The sequence below is a fragment of the Anas platyrhynchos genome, chromosome Z, assembly GCF_047663525.1.
Source record: "Anas platyrhynchos isolate ZD024472 breed Pekin duck chromosome Z, IASCAAS_PekinDuck_T2T, whole genome shotgun sequence".
NCBI classification, from domain to species: Eukaryota; Metazoa; Chordata; class Aves; order Anseriformes; family Anatidae; genus Anas; species Anas platyrhynchos.
In genome coordinates this window covers 43,565,155-43,581,518 of record NC_092621.1, presented here as the reverse complement: position 1 = coordinate 43,581,518, position 16,364 = coordinate 43,565,155, and the positions used below count along the sequence as shown (strand labels likewise).

The 16,364-nt window shown below is 38.0% G+C and overlaps 1 protein-coding gene across 4 annotated transcripts in view; it reads left to right on the top strand.

The window, feature by feature from the left end:
* The window catches only part of SLC28A3 (solute carrier family 28 member 3), a 44,998-nt gene that overhangs the window by 16,570 nt on the left and 12,064 nt on the right, over positions 1-16,364 (top strand). For 3 of the 4 annotated variants that reach the window (XM_027446915.3, XM_072031465.1, XM_072031464.1), the window contains exons 4-11: positions 726-915; positions 2,840-2,984; positions 4,667-4,780; positions 6,270-6,347; positions 11,762-11,842; positions 12,886-12,966; positions 14,040-14,165; positions 15,574-15,704. In XM_027446915.3, coding sequence (XP_027302716.2) covers positions 726-915; positions 2,840-2,984; positions 4,667-4,780; positions 6,270-6,347; positions 11,762-11,842; positions 12,886-12,966; positions 14,040-14,165; positions 15,574-15,704 — 946 coding nt within the window. The remainder of the gene's footprint in view (positions 1-725; positions 916-2,839; positions 2,985-4,666; positions 4,781-6,269; positions 6,348-11,761; positions 11,843-12,885; positions 12,967-14,039; positions 14,166-15,573; positions 15,705-16,364) is intronic. The other variant, XM_072031466.1, reaches the window with a different exon arrangement.

Sequence of the window (16,364 nt, the reverse complement as noted above, 5' to 3'; positions counted from 1 at the left end):
CTGGATGGAGTGTAAGTCAGCAGGCTAGAAATTAAAGCTTTCTGCTCTGACCCATATCACTCAACACCTACAGCAAATGTCTGCTTTAAGCAATGCTGTGTTGTATGTCAGCATGTAGTGCAAAGTCATTCAATTATTCTTGCTTGTTACTTTCCTAATTATTCAGTAGGCTGGTTTGAAACTGCCAAATGACAAATGATTAATAACTACTTTATGAAATAAATACATAAACTGCTTTTAAGCTTCCCAGTTACTTCAGAGGGCCATCAAATCAGGCAATAAGCAAATGCTTTTAAATGTTTCTTCAAATTTTATTGGATAAAATCATCCTCTTGTGAAAGAAGAAACAAGATCTATTTTCTTTAATTCACTACTTTTACACAGGAAAAAAGCAGCTATATAGATGTGCAGAGTGATTGATATAATTTATATGAACTTGATCTGGCCAAAGTATATATATTCTGCTTCTACAAAAGAAAGTCATCAAAGAACAGTTCACCATTTTCCAGCAATGCAGTTTCATATCAATGAACATAAATAACAACACTATTTATGAAAGCCGAAATTCTCAATAGTTAGGCCAAGAGTCAGTAAAGCACTCAAGGCACTCAAAAGATAAGCACAGGCCTGACTTTAACCACATCCTTAACTCTGAATTTAAGATTTGATTCTGTTTTCAAAGAGACCAGACCTAACTGACGTGTGTGTTTTTGTTTCTGTGGCAGCTTACATGGCAGTAGTTATTGCAGCCTGCAGCTTGAATTTTCAGAGGGCCTTTCCTCTCCTCATCATTACCGTCCTAGCTGTCTTCTTCATCTGCTGGGATTTTTTAGTAGCGAAGTATGAAGACAGAATTGCTGCATTTCTTTCTCCTGGAGAAAGATATTTGGAGAAACAGTGGTTTTGGCTAAAATGGTAAATATGAATGACTACCTACTTATACAACAGAATAAAGTGTTAGGTCAATTTACCTTTAAATCTTTCTTTAAACTTATGGCCCATAAGCACCAGAAGATGGATCAATCATAAAGAAAATGCAATAAAACCAAACAATATTTGTAGAACAATTATTTTTTTTCCAGTTTGGAGATGTCAGGCACACCCTTAATATTTTAATGCAGTAGTCAGGGGTCAAGAATATTTACAGGAAGAAAATGCCTGCTGCATTCATTATACAAGCCAAAATGTGTCATTGCTGGTTGTTCAGAGAACTGAAGTTTGTTATCTAAGCACTACTTGTTCACATACCCCCACAGCAATGACCTCTAAGCTTTTTTACTTCAATCTTCCGGAGTCAAAATGCACCAGCTACATTTGGTGTCGTACAATCTTATTTGGGATGGTAGGCATTTATCCCGTAAAAAATTGGTAGATATTTAGATATGGTTGCTTTTTATTCCAAATATTCCTTAGCAGTTAGTTATCAGGAATATTTAACACATAACTGGAGTGTGAAAGGAGGCTCACAGAGGTTCCAAAGGCCAAAAAAAAAAAATCCTTAAAAAGAAAATGAAAGTGGTCAGTCACCTTTGCTCTCAGTTACGTCACCTTCTCTCAGAGGAATAAAAAGCTGTAACGAAGAGTCATTCTGGGTTCAGGCAAATGAACACGAATCTTTTTTTTTTTTAATTTAAGATTTTTATATGGTTTTACCCCAGGAGCAGGAATTTCAAAGAAAGATGCTATAAACGTTGTAGTCCTTCTGCTTCTGAGTCATGTTAGAGAGCAATTGCACACGAGTACCTATGTTAGACAATTTGGCAACATCTCTAGGGGAGAGGAGGAGCACAAAGACCAGTAGACCTCTGATGGGCAGGTGGGACAAGTCAGGGTCCATAAGTGCTGTATTATGCAGGCTGCAATCTGTAAATGGTGTGTGTCAGATTAAATGCTTAACTGTAGGTCACAGATTCCAGCAAGAGACAGAAAATCTCTCAGGTGCAGAAAGTGTTGTTTAGCATTGCAATGGACAAAACATTTTGTGGAGCTAGTTTGCAGTATTTTTGATCCAGGCCTAAAATCAAAATTTGGGTATCTAGGTACCACTGATATCACTGGAAGCTAAACAACAGTTAGACACCACTAACATGAAAGAACTGGGACCGTGTTTAATCTTTCTCTCTGTAAATGGGATGATGTATTTCCTTGTCCCTCAGACTGTCGTTGGGATAGTTACCCTAATAAGGAAACCAAACACAGTTCTATATTAGTGGGGACCATAGAAACACTGAACACAGATGTGGACAGTGCTCTCGTTATTGTTTCTAAAATGGCTAAAATTGCTATGACTAAAAGATATTTTTTAAACAGATTACAGCCAGTTGCAAAGTAAGTCAGTTTCATAGGCCCACCAGTTAAACTACAGGATATAGTTGAAATAAATGAAATGAAATGAAATGAAATGAAATGAAATGAAATGAAATGAAAAGAAAACCACACGATCAGGCTGACCTGCCCAGATCTAAGAAATGAATCAAGAGAGATGACAGGAAGGGAAAAGGAGGATAGAGTGAGAAAAGATTTTCATTTCATTTAACAGAAATAATGCTCAGACAAAAGTCACTTGTGTTTTATTGTTGTTGTTTTTTTTTTTTTCTCACACTTTGACTCGGGGGACATGGTCAGAGAACAATTCTAGATGCCAGCAAGGGATGTTGCTGTTAGAGTAGCATGAGTAGCACAAGTAAAAATGATGTCCTGCTTATGTTCCTGCTAAACATTTCAACTTAAAACATGCTCAGAGCTCTCATTCATAGACATATGTAAATGTAGAGGTGACAGGGGAAGAAGGAATGTCTGGTCTCCTTCACAATGTCATGCCTGGCACTTTCTCTTGCAGGGTGCTGTGTGCAGCTCTTATCGTAACTATCATCCTCTGGCTTGTCTTTGACACAGCAAAGCAGGGATCCCGCCAGATGATCTCTTTTGGTGGGCTTGTGATGTATGTTGTCTTGATGTTTATCTTCTCCAAATACCCAGCCAGAGTGAGTATCTAGTCTACTTTGGTTTTTGAGTTTAATGTCTCAAAACTATTTCCCTACGCTGGTGTTGAGTTCAGTAAGAGTAACTAAAAATCTACGAACAGCAAAACTTAAACTTGTCAGAGCACAGTGACACATTTTACTTCTGAAGAAAGCTGTTCTGCTGTGACATCTTGGGAAGCAGACATGGGGCTGTACTGGCAGCTGGCTCTCATTTTTCTGGGAGGCTACATCCTGTCCTATGTACTAGCACTTCTGTGGATGGGGATGTGTTTGGTCCCAGAGCATCATGGCAAGGCTAGGCAGTTTGCTCTATGCCTCAACCACAACAGGCTCACCACAGCTCCCAAGATGTCACAGGTGCTTGTATGAATACATTATTGTCATATCAACACAGATTAAGTGGAACTGGAAATGGGTTCCTCTTCTGTGGTTCTTACTCCCTCTTAAGTTTGATTCATACTGCAGATGCCAAGCTCAGTCCTCAAATTTCATTAACATGTTCCCATAGTCTTGTTGATGCCGTTTACGTTAATTTTCCAGCTGAGCTATCCACCTTAATGCTCTGCATTACTGTGATACTACAACGGAGTTAATTCAGCCACCACACCTCTCACCTCAGTTTTTATCCCCGTGTGTATGCCAACCATACAGTGTCTGCTTTTACCGGTTGTATATAATCTACTAGGTCATCGAGTTTCACCAACATTTTTTCAACACTCCTACCTCTGTGCTGAGGATTTGCTTCACAGAAATACCTCCCTCAGCATGGACTGGTGGCCCTGCCACTCCCCACCCTTTACAACTGGTACTGCCTCCAGCTGAGGTGAAAACTTGTATGGTCCAAATGCTTTGTGCTCTCACAGGGGTTCTCCTTACACCTAATTGGCTTGTGTTATTCAAATATCATCTAAGTAAATTAGCGAGTGCCATCTCAGCTCTTTGCCTTGTAAATTTTCAGATTTAGATTTGGTGTTCACAAAACAAAGATGTTTTCTGAGGCAACAGAGAAGAAATCTGCAGTATAGTAGAGGGACTGGTCACATGCTGCCACAGTTTTTCCTGCAACTGCATTCATATCATATGAATTGCAATAGCCAACACTAAATAGCTCTCAACTAGCCAAGCTCTTTAAAGCTGCAGAAGATGAATATGGTTGAAATTACTTTAAAAATAGCAAAATTACCTTATTCCCAGTCCAGATATTTGAAGAGTCCCTATGGTTAGTTACTTTTTTCCAATGTTCCCACTTCAGTAAAAAAAACAAAACAAAACAAAAAACAACCCTGTCAAAGTAACACTTGTTTGTTGCCATCATGTATGTTTATTTGTTTATTTAATCTTTAAGCTTTTTCTTTATTAAGATGATATTTCATCTTTAACACAGGAAGAACAGTTTCTCCTTTTCTTTCTCCTTGTTTACCTGCACTCTGTAATTGTGAAAAGGACATGTTCTTACTTACCTAGACAGCTTTTCAGCAACTAGCTCAGATAGAGGCAACCACATTGCAGACCCTTTGAGCCCCTTGAACATGTTTTGACAGCTGCTGCTACCCTGCAGTAAGACAGACAATCCCTACATTATTTTAACAAACATCTAAAGTATATTATTATGTATTCAAATAACAAGTGGCTTCTCCTTTTTATTTTTTTTTGTAATTATTTTCATTTTTCTGTCCATCTAGGTTGCTTGGAGACCAGTATTTTCAGGAATAGCAATGCAGTTTATTCTTGGGATTCTTATTCTGAGGACCAAAGTGGGGTTTGATGTATTTAACTGGCTAGGAATTCAGATCCAGGTAAGCTACTGGACAAAAACATTTACTTTTTATATCATTTTCGGTCTTGAGACTCTTACATAGCAGTCAGGCAATGCAATGATCCATTTGCCCTGGGATGTTTCCCCAGCTGAGAAAAACTGAAATCTCAGAGTGGTAGTTAACAACCTGAGTTCAATCTTGTTGTTTCTGTTTTGCCCAATTAACACATTATCAATCTTGTGGGACAGGTTGATAAGTAATCACCAGAGTACTCTATTTGTTAGTGCCTCTACTTCCCTTAGATTAAAATCATAACTTGCATCCCTCCAAACACACAGAAAAACTAATGTTCCGTGACACTTGTAGAAACTCTTAGACTTGGTCCAACTCCAAAACATCCTTCTGATAATGCTGCTGTGATGCAAAGCCTTGGGATTTAGCAAGGCAGAACAATCATTATCCTCAGAATAGCCCAAGGTCGTGGTCACAGTGCCATTTCATAGTTCTCACAACACGTAAAAAAGTACAAGTGGCAAAATTCACAGTTGGGACCAGACAAAACAGCTTGCTGCAAGCAGTAAGGGATCTTTAGGGAGGAGACAGGATCCTGCCACAGGTGTCTCTACAGCAGTCTGCAGGTAAAATTTCTTTTTTAAAAAGTCAATTGCTGAAAGGTAATAATTAAGATAAATCCAAAAAGCAGATCAGAGAGTACCCACTGAAGGACATTCAGAGTTTCCACCCCAGGGATACTACTCACACAACTGTTCTTCACAGTACAGATAATTAAGTGCATTTAAATCAAGACAGTGCAGAATGTACCGTTTCCGTGAGGGAGTGAAGGCACAGGTCTGACGTCTGTCTGGCTGCTAATCTGCAAGCAGCAGGAGTCATCTGGGTTTTGTCACCAGATTCTCAGCCTCCCCTTCCAATTTTGACTGAAGTGGGTCTAGTGCCCCCTTTTGTTAGTTCCGTATAGTTTACAGCTACTCCTCACACAACTCATTACCCTGGCTATTACATTTCCGTTTTAAAAAGAATCATTAATAGCATATGTTGTCAACAGGAATATAAAACTGAACCACAATGCCAGAAGTAAAAAGTAAAAGCTTCTTTTATGACAGCTTTTGGCTAGTCTTTTCACAACTCACGAGTTCAACCGTTAAATTTAAACTGTAATTTATTGTACATATTAACATTAAGGGAGTATAGAAATACTCCATAATATCAAGATTAAAAAATACAGTTTTATTTTATTATAGTTTATTGCCTTTATTTTGTTGGGTGCAACAGGAAAACTTGCACCGTGCTGTTCATCTACACAGTTTGAAATAATCTGCATTCATAGAAGAACAGAGCAGAGACCCCTGATTCAGCCAGACACAGTCAGTTAAGCCTGTACCTATAAAGAGCAGAGCACAAGCTCCTCGGACCTCACCTGATAGCTGCGGGAAGACCAGCAATATTTGCATATTTTTTATCACGGACATGGAGCCTATGACTAATTTCCTTTGCTTTCTCTTTGTAGACTTTTTTGGAGTACTCTGACACAGGTGCTAAGTTTGTGTTTGGTGAAAAGTATACAGATCATTTATTTGCTTTTAAGGTAAGGAAGCTTTTATATATACTGTATAGACAGGCAACAGAGAAAGGAAGTGTATGTTTGGGAATTATATATCTTCTGATACCAGTGCAGTAACCATACAGATCAGCTAAGAGGAAAACTCTTCCTTATTCTACTCTGAATAGATATTGTGGGAACCTTGCATATCAGGGATTGTAGTGATAGGACAAGGAGTAATGGTTTTAAACTAAAGAAGGGTAGATTTAGAATAGATATGTGGAAGAAATTCTTTAATCTGAGGGTGGTGAGGCGCAGGAACAGGTTGCCCAGAGAAGCTGTGGATGTCCCACCCCTGGGAGTGTTTAAAGCCAGGTTAGAAGGGGCTTTGAGCAAGCTGGTCTAGTGGGAGGTGTCCCTGCCCATGGCAGGGGGGTTGGAACTGGATGATCTTTATGGTCCCTTCCAACCCAAACCACTCTGTGATTTTTTGATTCTATGATAAAGCCCTTCATTTATTGCCAGGCACTGAGTGAGGTTACACTTGTTTAGTACAGTTACAGCAACTTATATTACAAGTATACAAGACTCTGGGACATGCTTCTACAAGGAATAGATTAAAGGACTCCTCCCTGGTCCTGCTGAAACAAATATTATCTCAAGCCTATCTTTCCTCCCCCCTCCACAAGTAAAGTTGCTATACTATGTTATGTTGTTTTGTTGTCCTATCCTGAAGAGCTGTGTAGACCACTGCCTCACAGACCTCGCTCCTGTAGAAGTGGAGAGCCTCCTTGTATCCGTATACCAAGTAGAAGTGGCCCATGCACAAGCACAAAGAATTGCATTGAGTCATGTCTGGCATTCATGTGATCCCATGGAGATTCCCCTGCTCTCCCTTAGAATTTGTAGGGAAACTGCTGTAAAACATCTCTATGTTCTTCACCATGTAACAGGATGGTGTCTGGTTTTGTTCCCACATAGAGTCCATGCCATGACACTTACAAGTCTGGAATCAAGAACATTTATATGTTCAAAACAACATCAACAACAACAAAAACAATGCAGAATGTATAAGGACTCTATTAGGGACCATTCCTCTGATCAGAGACTGCTGTCATGAACTTCAGACATCTGACCATGGGCTTACAAAATTATCTTCTTTCTTGCCTGAATGTGATACTCCAAACTAGATATAGACTTAGCACTATCACTTCTTAATAATAATAATAATAATAATTTTAAAAATGTTATCTATAAAATATGCTGTTATTAAGAATACTCATAATAATTTAACAGGAAAAAAAAAAAGAAGCATTTCAGCAAGGAATAGAAATTACATTTTAATTACAGTATTTTCTCTTCTTTCTGTTTCACTTTTCAGTCTTTTCTCACCTGTACTCTATTAAACAGTCAAATGGCAACTTGCATTCATGATTACATATTTTGGGTGTGAAATGATTTTATCCCCAACCCCAACCAAAATGCTATTGTCCTGTGTTTCTGCACAGTGCATTCTGAATATGATTTTTCAAGTTAATTTTATAATGTTTCTGAGATGATGCAAAACATTTTGCTGACTAAAGCCATAACTATCGACCACACTGTCAAAAGTCTGCTTCCATGAATGCAAACATCCACTAGTTTTACTGTATGTGGAGTTTCTAGAAGATGATAACAAGCACAAAAAAAAAAAAAAAAAAAAAAAAAAAAAAGAGTTGATTTTCAGAGCTGCATATGTCTTGGTATAGGAATATATACAGTAAACAGAGTGGCAGATAAACACACCGCATGACAAAACATCCTCCATCCTCTAATTCTGTAGGAAGAGATTTCTGTCTTTCTACACTGGTCATGAGTGACAGCCAGCCTATTATCTCTTGAAACACTTGTCACTTTTTTAGACATTAAGATGGTCAAAAATATTTTTGTGTCTTTCAAATATTTTGTCAAATCTGCATATAGTGCTGAGCTGACCAGATTTTAACCCATGATTATTCCGAAGTGTGTTCAAAAAATGAAACCTCTCAATATTGGCTTAGCTCAGGAGAAGGAGTGAACAAGTAATAGTACCTCTTTGCAGAAAGCTATCAGAGCCCAATCATATCCATATTGCATCCTTAGAAATAAGCAGGCACACCTCAGTTTTCTGCTGTGTTAGATGCATGCGGTTCCCAGAGTAGACATATCCCCCACAGGCACCCACTGGGCATTCTGACAAGTCCCTTTACAGCCTTTGTGCCTTTTAGTCACAGAAACACTAATTAGTCATAGTCATTAGGGTTTTTCACATGCATGTTTGTGTATGCAGATGCAGAGTTTCGGAGTTCTGAAAAAACTTGCCCACATAAACAAGCTAATGCACATTGTTTTACTGTAAGAAAAAATACTCTGAACTAGCAGAAACACTCTTTTTGGTCTATTACTAAGTCTGGTGAGTGCGATCACACAAAGTTTCTCTTGCCTTTATCACACCTGAGTAGTCAAGTAGTTGGACAGTACCTTAATATTGAGTCATCTCCTCTGTTGACTACAAAAGGCAAGGTTTGCTTCAAGAAGCAGGGAGTTAGGCTTCTAAGCATAGATTTCTAGTTAGATTAGCAAGCCATATAAATATAATTCTAAGGAGATCTTTCATATCAGTTCTCAATGGAAATATAATGGGATTTTTCACAGTGCTCATTATAAATTTATTCATTATTACATTTCTCATTTAACCAACAAATGAAACACAGCTAATTACAAATGATATGGCACCACTACCTTCCCTTGCCATGCAGGTATTCCTACATACACAATGTGTGTAGATGTCCCACAGTTAGAGAGGGAAGTTGTTCTTAGATTCCATGCCTAAGGCCATGAGAAGGAACCATCTGATGTTATTGATGCCATGACTCTTACTCTCCTCCTTTGGGCACTGCAACAAGGAGGAGGGGTTCGGCCTCCTCTCACAGATAACTTGAGAAGGATGAGGAATGGGCTCAAGTTGCTCCAGAGAAAGTTGAGGTTGGAAATTAGGAGACATTTCTTCTCAGAAAGGGTAGTCAGGCATCAGAGGCCAGGGAGGTGGTGGTGTCACCATCTCTGGGGGTGTTTAAGGAAAGGTTGGACATGGTGCTTAGGGATATGGTTTAATGGGTAATATTAGTGGTAGTTGGACAGTTGGACTAGATGATCTTGGAGGTTTTTTCCAACCTCAATGATTCTATGAGGGAGAGGATGGTGAGCAACACAGGATGTTCCTTCCCCCTCCGTTCTCCCACTCTCATCCAATCTGCAATGTGCAGTCCCACATAGGCCCAGACTGAAAGTGACATTTCTCCTTCTCTCACTCTCAGGGAGAGAGGAACCATACAGACATGGGACCAGAGGAGTTTTCTTGAGGTTGTTCTGTCCTTTCTCCCAAGTTTCAAAACCACTGACTTAACATTTCAGTGTATTAGTACAGCAGAGTGCCTTTCTGCAAAACAGTTCATGTGGTTTGTTTTTTTTTTTTTTGTCGTTTGTTTTGTTTTCAGTTGTTAAGTTGTTAAGTGTTTTTCATTACATTTATGTCTGCAGACAGTGCAATTGAAAACCCACTGCTGTGCAACGGATTGCAAGTAGTTTATTTCCATTCTGCTTATTTTAGAGTAATGGTTTTCATATACTTTTTTCCCTGTGACTTTGTTATGACCTAGATAAATGCTAGCCTGGTTGTGACAGATCATTGCAACAATTATTTACCTGTTAAATGGTTGCTACTATTTTCTGATGAAGACATAACATAATAGATACCACATTAAGTCATTGGGAATTCAGGCAGGAGAATTTACTTACAAAGTAGTCCCCAATTTCTTTATGCAGTGAAGGCAGATATTATCACAAATGGAAAAAAAAAAAAAAAAAAAAAAAAAAAAGCACCAAAAACTCCCTGTTTCATAAAGACTAATGCTACATCCAGAACTGCCTGCAACTCAAAAATGGAAAAGCATCTTTTAGAGTTATCTAAGCTATTTTCAGAGGAATGTGCAAAAGAAGTGAGGCAGAGGGATGCTGGCTGTCACCCAGCACAGGCAGAACATTGTCTCCTCACTCCTTCAGCTAGAAATGTACATACCATGGTAGCATCCATTCAGAGTGAAAGACACTTAAGATTTTTACCATCCAATATATACAGCTGACCTTTGATCATCTAAACTGAGTCTCCAGAGTTTTATCAAAATTGTTGTTTGTATTAACTTTTCTCTAGAAAGGAACAGCATTAATTTACCAGCAAGTTCTGAACAAACAATTCATTTTGTTCTTTCTTGTTCTGTTCACGTCTTTTATTTATGATGTATTATGACCTTGGTTGAACATACATAAAAGCTTATTATTTCTAATAGTGCTGTTTTAGCTATAACAAACTTGTCTGCCTAATTCTGGACCTTTCTGGGGGATATTTCTTCCTGTTACATACAAAATGCTGAGCTCCTACACGTTTAACATACTTGAAAACCAAGTGATACTAGTTTTATTCAGTATGAAAAACTAACACAGTTAATAACCTGTCACACAGTGGGTTAGGCATCATTGGAATTATTTTAAGTCATATTTAAGGAAAATGTTTTCCTTCAGTCTCAACTGAAGGAGAGATACTTAGAGACTCCTTGTATTTAAAAAGTGTACACCTGTGAATTTGTTTTTACGTAGACTGTGTCTGCATTCACAATTACAGAGTTCTTGAATGTGCCCCATTGTCATTACACTGTCATATAATGTTATCAATAGCACTGAATAACAAAGGAAAGAGGATTTTGATATAGTGTGTTATTAGGAAGCAGCTACACTGTTTGAGCTTTCTAAGGAAGCTGTCCTTGATTCTGGGAAATAAGTCAGTTACAGTCTCCATCAGAATCTCCCCATCTTCTGACGGATTTTTCTCTCCCAATGTTTATATAGCACTCTAAAAAGTTTTATGTTTTTTTTTTTTTGGTTGGTTGTTTTTTTGTTTTGTTTTGTTTTGTTGTTGTTGTTTTTTTGTTTTTTGTTTTTGTTTTTGTTTTTGTTTTTAACACACACATGGAAGCTGACTTCTGAATTCTATGCTACAGTCCCACTGTACATATTTCATGGTTTTCAAAGTCTACAGATGTACATACCCAAGTCTTTGTAGATGCCAGTGCCCAGTAGTTGTTTGAGCTATCTCAAACATAGCTATCAACAAATGTGTATCATGTTAAACCAGACTGTTTCAAAACCATTGCTGTCCTATCAGAGAACTAAACAGATACATAAAAAAAATTCCAACACAAACACACACAAAAAGTCTAGAAAGTTAAAAGTTTTACAGCATAAGTGTAAGCTTAATGATCAGTTTTCAAGACCTCTAAGAGTATCTTAAAAAACATGAACATCTTTTTCAAAAATTAAGTGACCTACAGAATCAAGGACAGAAAAACCACTCTCGAAGTGTTAACGATTTTATGTTTCTAAATCAGGTCCTGCCAATTGTGGTTTTCTTCAGCACAGTAATGTCTATGCTGTATCACCTCGGAATCATGCAATGGCTCGTTGGAAAGGTAGGAATAGTCACCAGTAGATTCTCATTTGCCTAGTACAGGACACCTCTTAAACACATGTAACACTGTCCCTGTCCAAGCTGTTCTGGGATGGACATATGGGAGGTAGTTTATTTTTAACCTGGAAATAGTTTTGAATGTTACAGCCACAAAATCCTAACTGACATCATCTAGAATGCTTTCTTCCACCAGCATGGTCTTATTGTTAATATCACAGTAGTTGTTAGGTTTTAAATCTTCCTTCCATCCTTCCATCCATCTGCCCCATGTCCATTCCCCAAAATGTATGATTGAAGTTAGACCACAGCAAGTGGATTAATGCCTACTGCTAAGCATTGCAGAAGCAATTGCAAGTACTTCTCTGTCACAGATCCCCTGAGAACTTGTGTCTCTGAATAAGATCAGAAGATGTTTCCTCACCTCGTTCTTTAAGTGTTCATTTCAGTCAGGTCCTAGGTCCAGTGTCAGTGTCCAACAGCATTATAGCAAGTCTACAAATAGTCTTTCTGCCCTGTCTGCCCAAAGAACTTAGCAGATGAGGGAAAAGATCTTTTTGTATGGTAGTGGTTAAAGCATATTTCTAGATAAACTTCAAAAGTCCTTTGACCTTGTCATTCCAAGGATTGTTACATTATCACCACACACCTAACCTAGCTGAAATACCATGTGCTAAAATTTCTAATATGTATTTTGAGCCTTAATAAAATTTTACGTTTTCTCCCTGTATATGATCAAAGTCCCTATGGACAGGCATATAAATAATAAGGACACATTAAAATACCTGCTTCTAGTAACTCAGTTCCATGTCCAGGAGGAGCCTGGGGTCTTTCAGAATTGTACTCTCAATTCTTTTAAATTATTATTCCTCTGTCTTATTTAAGCATGCTACTATTATATGAAGGGACAATATCTTGGAGTTGGAATCATTAACTCGGGAAATATTTTAAGGCGTCTCAGAACTCTGACATTGACGTGATTAATTCAAGAAGTACATTTATTAGGCAGACCAATGTCTCCTTTTTTTTCTTTTTTAATAATTTTAGGTTGGCTGGATAATGCACATTTTTATGGGGACAACTCCTGTTGAGTCTTTTGTAGCTGCTGGTAACATATTTGTGGGACAGGTGAGTTGAAGCATGGAAAATAATACTAGTATAGGATTACTGATTATTGTGAAATATGGCTGCTCAGCAAGCATCTGTGTATAAAAACAATAATCCTCATTTCATATGAAGTAAGGACTACAGTACAGAATGGCTGGTGGTTGATTTCCAGAAAGACTGAATTCTGCTAAGTGTTGGCAGTGATACACAATGGGGCAGGTTTTGGGAACCGTATCTCTTCCCAACAGAAATTTAAGCATAAATATAGGTGATACATCTCCCTTAAAATGACTACAAGACTACTCCAAGGCTATGAAAAAATACATATATTTTTTTTTCAAATAAGAAGGAAAAGGCAAATAGGATGAAAAGAACTTTCATGAGGTAGGCAAGGGCAGAAAGACAGATAATTCAGAAAAAAATAAGATCCAGGCTTGGCTTTGCAAGGCCTTAGACAGGAAAACATGAGACAGACTAATTTCCCAACTAATGGGAAAATCCAGTAAAACAACACTACAGCAGTGTCTGTGCCCATCTTCAAAACACTGGGAAAAGATCACCAAGTAGTGTCCAAGCACAGAAACAATGCTAACACATGATAGTTATTTTGCAGCAGTGCCCCACTGTTTAGTACTTCTTCCAGACTTAAACCAGTATGTCCATATTATACTACCCCCAGGATGTGCTCACACACATACCAGAGGACTCAGAGCTTTAACCTGAGTCCAACCCATAAATACTGGTTGGTATGCATGTTTCACATGACATACACGTTTAACTGCAGCTCAAACCCATGGCTGTTTCTAACTCACTCAAAACTGGGTTAGGATTTCCTGGCAATTCCACTAGGTTTGGGGGAGACTTTAAAACAACAAGAACTATCTACAGACAAGATGGATGTTGGTACAATTTTCCCTCTTGGGGAAAAAAAAAATAATAATTATATTCAGAGCATTCATTAGCACAAAGATTAACTAGTCAAAAACACCTAGGAATGTGCAATGCAGCCACTGATTTTCCTGACCTGTTAATAAGAGAAACCTCTGAAGATTTATTAGATGGTTCTTCATTTTTTGGTTGTTTTTCACTTCCAGACAGAGTCTCCTCTCTTGGTAAGGCCCTACTTACCATACATCACCAAATCTGAACTCCATGCAGTCATGACAGCAGGATTCTCCACTATTGCTGGAAGTGTCTTAGGCGCATATATTTCTTTTGGGGTAAGAAAAGGAAGAAGAACTGAAAAATACATTTTCTGTCTTAAATTATGCAAGTATAGAAGCCTAGGTAAAATGCTGGCAGGTATCCACAAGTCATTACTTTTATTTTTATTTTTATTTTTATTTTTATTTTTATTTTTATTTTTATTTTTATTTTTATTTTTATTTTTATTTTTATTTTTATTTTTATTTTTATTTTTATTTATTTTTATTTTTATTTTTATTTTTATTTTTATTTTTATTTTTATTTTTATTTTTTGTTTAATTTTTTAGTTTTGTTTTATTTTATATTCCTGGACTTATATATATATATATATATATGTATGTATGTATGTATATATAAATATATATAAAAATATATATATTTTTTAAGGAATTAACCACAAAAAATGCCCTGTCTCCTGACGGTAAAAAAAGACACCAAGACCTGATCTTAAGTATCATGAACTTCTACCTAAGTAGTACAGAGTCTTCTTGCCATGGCTGCAATGAAGTTACTAATTTGTGTACTTTACTACAGTCCAGATGAACTGACATGGAATGTGCTAATGGATCAATGCCTGCAGCAGTGATATTGATTATGTCCTTCAGGAATGGATGCTAGGCATACAAGCCTAAAGAGTCCACTTGTGACTGAGGTTCCAGTAATGCTGTGCAAACACAAGTAGCAAATGTCTTGTCTGCCAAGGGGCTGATAGCACAACATTAGACAGAAAAAACAGAGTTGAAGATATGATTTATGATCAGAGTCATCAGGGGATAGTTAATGAACATTCAATATCTGGATAAAATACAGTGGAGAGGCAGAGGCAAGAAGGCAGGGTTGTCTGAAAAGACAAAGTAAAACAAGAAGAGGAGAGATGGAAATACTGCAAAAGTTAGCAAAGAGGAAGTTTTATGTAGAAATTTGTGGAAAAAGGGGTGAAAGGGTAATAGAGGAAATTATGTTAGGCCCTGTATTTTTTATAAAATGCAATTTCAAGGGACAGAAACAATTTTCTGCCAGTGAGGGGCATAGTTTAGGGGAAGGCTGGCTCTCACTCATCCACTCCACTGTTGCTACACCCCAGACCTGGCTTTTTTTTTTTGGTCTCCTCCATGGATCTTGCTTTCTTGTTTCTTTGTTTCTTAATTTTGATCTTTGCTTTGCCACTAGATGAGGGAGAAGCAGCTTACCTCTTTGAGCAATTACTCCTTACTTTTAACATCTTAGATTCTTCCTGTCTCCAATTAGCTCTGTCCTATATTGCTCATTTTATTTTTTTCCCTATGAGTAATGTGATCTTTTTAATGACACCCTGTAGAAAATTATCCAAACTTTTAAAGATTTTTCTTACTTTTTACATGTTTGCTTATGATGTTCATGATGCAGTTATTACAGCATGTTTTCTGTCACCTGAAATTCTAGATTTCTGCCTCTCACCTACTGACTGCTTCTGTCATGTCAGCACCAGCATCGTTAGCCACCTCCAAACTATTCTGGCCAGAAACTGAAAAGCCTCAAGTAACTTTGAAGAGTGATCTTAATATGGCAAAAAGGTAAGCTGAAATAGACTAGTTAATGGTGATACTCATGCAAAAATGAGATTTAGAAGAATAACTAAGGTTTTGGGGCAGCACATGGTAGGTGTGCAGGTAATACACGAAGCTAATGGTTTCTGTATTCAAGTGCAACGTGCCCTGCTACACCTGTGTGAAGGGACCACAATTCACTGGGGCAGGCATAGAGCTGTCATGGAAGAGGGCTGGACAATAAACTCTTCATAGAGCAAAAGAAATTCCTGCCCAACGTGAACCACCAAAAGATTTTCCTAGTTGCTCTTTGCTTTGCAACAAATCTGTAAATACAAGCAAACAAAAACAAAGGTGGAGAAACTGATGCTTTCAGTGATGGCAGCAGCAAATATTGCTCATCTGCAGGGAGACTTGCTTGCCTCAGAACTAACAAAGTAGAAAGGCTTGTGAGAAGCTGCACTTGATCAGCCTGGGGCATCTCTGCAAGGGCTGCCTCAAGAAGAGTAGTGCCCACTCCCCCATCCCAGCAGTGCCTCAGGCAGTTGCAGCACACAGGTCTGATCCAGAGCCTGCCCAATGGCTCCATCCCTGCCCCAACTGTGCCAGAATTTGTCCTCAAGGAACTAAAGGCACACCCTCCTAGTGGCTCCCAAGAGTATACAGGCCAGAATCTACTCCCCCTGG